This window comes from Vigna unguiculata, chromosome 8, assembly GCF_004118075.2.
Source record: "Vigna unguiculata cultivar IT97K-499-35 chromosome 8, ASM411807v1, whole genome shotgun sequence".
NCBI lineage: Eukaryota > Viridiplantae > Streptophyta > Magnoliopsida > Fabales > Fabaceae > Vigna > Vigna unguiculata.
In genome coordinates, this window is record NC_040286.1 from 25,379,446 (window position 1) to 25,385,191 (window position 5,746).

Below are 5,746 nucleotides of genomic sequence, written 5' to 3' on the forward strand. Positions count from 1 at the left end.
TTTAATTCATAAATATTATGTAAAATAGTAAGATTTTACGATTTAAATCTTGATTTTGACAATCTTGACAACCTTGCAAACACTAAAAAACTCTCTAAATCAATTTTAGAGAAAAAATAATAATTACTATATTGATTAATTTATATATCAATTTATAAATTAAAAAATTATTAGTATATAAAATAGTCTCTTTTATGAATAAAAAAAGTTATAATTGGGTTATGAATTGGTCTCTCATATGTTAGCAATCAAGATTTTGGTTACCAAAAGAATTAATATTTAAATTGACCATTAGTTAATTCGATACCAATTTAACTACTAATTCATTTAGCATTTGCCAAAATCTTTAGATAACGTTAGAGATTGTTTCTAGCATCGCTCAATATTCTCTCATTGATTAAAAGTTGAGGCGTAAGGCGGTTTAAATATTCTTTTCTCCTTCTACGTCTTTTAAGGATAAAACTACAACCGAACACGCGCTCCAAAATAGACAATTCCTTCGATACATGTTGATTGATAACAATTCTATTATCAAGGATCAAAATAAAGACTAATTTAGTGACCGATTTACAAATTAATTATAATTTTTTTTGAACAATGATACTATAATTCCCATTTTTTTTTCTCTAATGGAACTTAATGTGGGTCATTGATTAATGTATCACTATCTTTTCCTTTGAATAAATCAATGACTCACACTAAGTCAGTCAATGAATAAAGGATGAGAATAAAAAAAAAATCAAAATATAATTTTCCATTTTCTTATAGGTTAAAATACTCCATTGGTCCTCATTTTTGTACCAAAATCTCAATTTGATCCTCATATTTTTATTAGTCTCAATTAGGTCCTCATTTTTGTAAATTAGTATCAATTAGGTCCTTTCCGTTAGTGTAGAACTAAGACCGTTAAGTAGGTGTCACGTATCAGCTTTTCGTTTATTTGAATTTTTTTTAATTTTTGTTTTAAATTTTTAATTTTTTTTAAAATTTTTTAAATTTAAAAAAAAAAATTATGCCACATATCACGTTTGTAGTGTGCCACGTGTCAATCTAATATAATGACATATATTATATTATTGTATGAATCTCAATTTAATCATCATATTTGTTAATATTTTAATACTAAATTACTCTGTAATTCCGCAATGGGTTTACCTGAAACAAAAATATATATATTTTAATCTAGTACCATCAGAATTTCAAGATAAACATTTTATATTTTCTTTTGATAGGACTCGTGTAAATCATGGATCTTCTGGAATGCAGATAACATCTCTGGGCCTATTCCCCTCCAATCAATATTTTCAAGTAATAAGTATAATGAATGCTTCACCCAATTCAATTTCAACTATGGTGGGTGGCAGGTTAGAGGGATTAAATATTTTAATTTTTTTAATTTGATTTGATTTGAGTTCTAAATATTTAGAAAATTTTAATTTTAGCCGTTCTAAATTTAGACTAAAATTTACTTTTATATAATGTTATGATTATTTTTATTAAAATTGATATTTTTATTAAGTATTTTAATAATATTAATTGTATTTAATATTAAAATTTTAAATATATTTATTTTAATTTGTTATAAAATTGTTTTAAAATTTTACATTTGAATTTATAAAATTGTTATTTTTAAGCCAACTCTACGATATTGTTGATATAGAATGTTATACAAATATTTCGAATATAAATTTATTAATCTATATATTTATAATTTTAAAATAAAATTTAAATAAAGTTTAATGTAAAATATAAATTTAAATAAATTAAATATTGTTAAAAATATGTAATAGAAATATCACTTGTAATAAAAGTATCATTATTACATTTATATAAAAATTAAAATTGAAAAATTTTAAAAAAATTTGGGACTTAAATCAAATCAAATTAACAAATATGAAATATGAGGATCAAATTGAGATTCATACAATAATCTGACATGTGTCACCATATTAGATTGACATGTGACACACTACAAACACGTGACATAAATATGTTTTTAAAAAAATTTCAAAAAAATTCAAAAAAATTCAAAAAATTAAAAAAAAAATGAGGAGCTGACATGTGGCACCTACTTTACTGGATTAGTTCTACACTAACGAAAAGAACGTAATTGATACTAATTTACAAAAATGAGAACCTAATTGAGACTAATAAAAATACGAAAAACAAATTAAGATTTTGGTATAAATATGAAATTCAATTTTAACCTTTCTTATATTAGTTGTTACTTAGACATCGGAATGCAATATTTCTAAAATGGTTTTAGTTATGGCTAAGAGAGTGTTTTATAATGGTTATACCAACATCAAATTAACATTAATAAAAATATTTTAACAGGTGAAAATACACACACAAAATTAACTAAATATGAGGAATCGATAATGTTGAAGATGAAGTTGAAGTTGAAATACGTCAATTTACACAATCTGGCTTTAAAACAAATAAACTAAATATTAAAAAGAACAATTACCGAAAGTATCCAACCTAAGAGGAATTGATAATAGATACATATCACCATCAACATCATCACCATTTTCTAAATAATTGTGATACCATTTTTGCCCTTAAGAACATCACGGATCAATTTCTGAAGCTGAACAAACGAAGAACCAGTGGGGCCAGAAGCAGCCTTTTTGGCCAATATTTTCCACTTGACAGCTTTCCTTTTCATCTCTTTACCCTTTTCACCATCCATCATCTCCCTCACAAGCCTCTCTATTTGCCCCCTCTCAACATCTTCAATCTCCACCCCAATCCCCCATTCCTTGCAACAAAACCTACAATTAGTTTGTTGCTCCGCAAAGAAAGGCCAACATATCATCGGAACACCAGCACAAACACTTTCCAACGTTGAATTCCAACCGCTATGTGTCAAAAAAACTCCAATTGCTGGGTGACCCAACACTTCCTCTTGGGGACACCAACCAGATAACAGGCCTCTGTCCTTAGTTTCTGTCACAAACTCTTGAGGTAGAACAGCTCTTTCGCCAACCACAAGATCTGGTCTTATAACCCACACGAAACTTTTGTTGCTGTTTGCTAGTCCCCATGCAAACTCAATCATTTGCTCATTCGTCATAACCGTCACGCTTCCAAAGTTCACATAAACCACTGTGTTGGATTCTTTAGTATCAAGCCATTCCAGACACCCTGGCTCCTCCCTCCATAGGTTGGACCCTATTGCGTTCAACCTCTTATCACTCACATTGCTCAACAGAAAACTTAAGGGACCAATGGAATACACAGGAGGTAAAATGGACGAGAATGCTTCCAAAACATCGTGCTCTAAAGCATCAAACGTGTTCAAAATTATTGCAGAAGCTTTTTCGGCTCTCATGCACTCGTCACGAGGGAAGTTAAGCATAATATCTTCTGGATCTGTGGTTCTAATGAACGACGGAAAATCCTTCAATCGAATCTCTTTAATGCCTGCCACCCAATCGATTGTAGTATCCAGATATCCGTTTGTGAGATCACTCGCATCTGCATGTCAAATACAAAAATCACGTGATTAAACTCGTAAGTTCCATTCAAGTCAACAATCTTACTCCCTGCTTAAAGCTTCCCATAAATGTAATTAACTCCAGAAATCTTTCATTTTATGTTTCGTTCAGATAATACTATCGCTCTATTTTTTTTTTACTAATAGTTTTTTATTTTTTTGACATAATTTAATGTAAATTCTTGATCAATGTATCACTCTCTTTTATTTATTTAAATAATTAATAATTTACATTAAACTATTTAAAAGAATTAATAATTTATACTGACTTATGTAAAAATATAAAAGATAAAAGTAAAATAATATAAGTAATAGTATAATTTTCTTTTACTTTTAATTTTTTGTGAAAATATTGATTATGACGTGTATTATTTCTGGTCTACTGTAATTTTCTTTTACTTTTAACTTTTTTTGAGAATATTGATTATGACGTGTATTATTTCTGGTCCACTGTCTCTGTTTCTTCTTCTACCTTACCCAATGTCATGATTGGAGTCAGAGGAAAGGAGGGAGCATAATAATGCATATGAATAATGAGTTGAAATTATAAATTCAAATATTTAAATATAAAATATGAATACGAATAATTATAAATTATCTTTAAATAAAAAAGTTAAATATGTTTCTTTCTTGATGAAAATTAGAATTTATTTTTATTTAAAATTTTGTTTAATTTAGTTTTTTAACTTTAAAAGTATATAAATTCTTTTGAATCAAATTTTATTAAAGTTATTTAACATTTTACATATATTTAATAATAATACTGATATTTATATGTTGAACACATTTTTATTTTTAATATTAATTAAATAAACATGTTTGAAATATGAACAAAACTTAATAAATTATATTTAGAAAAACTAAATTTACGAATTCTAAAATCGAAAGATTAATCTACCAAAGTTCCAAAATACTAATTTCAATTTTTACAACCACCAAAGTTAAAGATTCCAAAAAATATATATATATTTAAGAAGACAAATTACTGACCTTTGAGTGGTACAATTCCCCGTTGAATAAGTTCATTGTAATGCACGTAGCACATGAACCCACATGCGCTACTGGTCCAAAACAACACGTTTGGAATACCTAATTCCTGGGAAGCATCCAGAGTGAAGCTCATGACGCCGTCGGAAATGATGCAAGACACGGCGGGAACACTGGATTCATTGTTCAGTTTGGAAAGAAGGTTTCTGAAATGCGGCAAGCAAGTGGTGCTGGTTGAGTGGCATAGTGAAGGCACATGGTGTGTGCCTTCTACTTCGGGCTCGGGAAGCCCATCGGGGATGGTTTCGAAGCGGAACGACGGAAGCCCGTTGAGAGAGTCCAGGCCTCGGCTTTTGAGAAGGCGTTTGTGGTTATAGTGGGTGTTCACAAAGGTTATGTAAAAGCCGTTGAAGTGAAGGAGTTTTGCTAGCTTCAGCATTGGATTTATGTGGCCTTGTGCTGGGAATGGGACACACACAGCGTGCGGTTTCTCGTTTGCGTCCCGGGAACTCATTTCTTATCCTTTTTGTTTCAGAAGAACAGTGAAAGGAGTGTTTCCTGATGGTGGTGGTGATATCTTGGTCTGTACTCCTGAATTTATAAGGGAAGAGTGGCAATACTTTCATATCATAAAGGATAGGAAAGTCATTTTATAACAAAGATTTGTTGAAAAGTTTCATATGACGAAAAAGAAAAGAAAAAAATTAGGTGCGTGTGAGAAAAATAAATTTTGTCAATTATAAAAAAAAATGTGTTAAAATATCATAGTCCTATACATTCAAATAATAATATTTTAAATTTTTTTAAAATTTTAAATTTATAATATATGTATTATTTTTTAATTTAAAATTTATAATATACATATATTGTTATATTATTAAAGAGAGTGTTAAATTATGTAATTTTAACGAGTGTCCAAGTTTATTCACAGTGGATGCCGTGGTGAATAAACCTTTACTTGCGGTGTCACTGTTACAACGTTGTTATTGTTCAAGAGAGTTCTTGAATTGAATGTTGCGGTTACGGAATTGAATGAGACAGGGGGCAGTATTACCTCATTATTTTTTAAATCGATCTTTGTCTTCGGATGTTGATTTCAATTATTTTAAATACATTTAAACTAAACTTAATGTAATATAAAAAAATAATAAATATATAGTCTTTTTTCATGTATATTTATTACATTTTTTATTTTTCCTTTTATCACGTTATATAATCTACAAATTTATAAATTTTATTCTTTTAGGTGTATATTAA

At 28.6% G+C, this 5,746-nt stretch overlaps 1 protein-coding gene across 1 annotated transcript; it reads right to left on the reverse strand.

The window, feature by feature from the left end:
- Positions 1-2,379: 2,379 nt before the first annotated feature.
- LOC114193934 (7-deoxyloganetin glucosyltransferase-like) lies at positions 2,380-5,083 on the reverse strand. Its single transcript, XM_028083935.1, has 2 exons — positions 4,493-5,083; positions 2,380-3,483 (listed from the first exon to the last, which is right to left on the reverse strand). Exons 1-2 carry the CDS (start codon positions 5,001-5,003, stop codon positions 2,537-2,539), a joined length of 1,458 nt encoding a protein of 485 aa, XP_027939736.1. The 5' UTR covers positions 5,004-5,083; the 3' UTR covers positions 2,380-2,536.
- Positions 5,084-5,746: the final 663 nt, after the last annotated feature.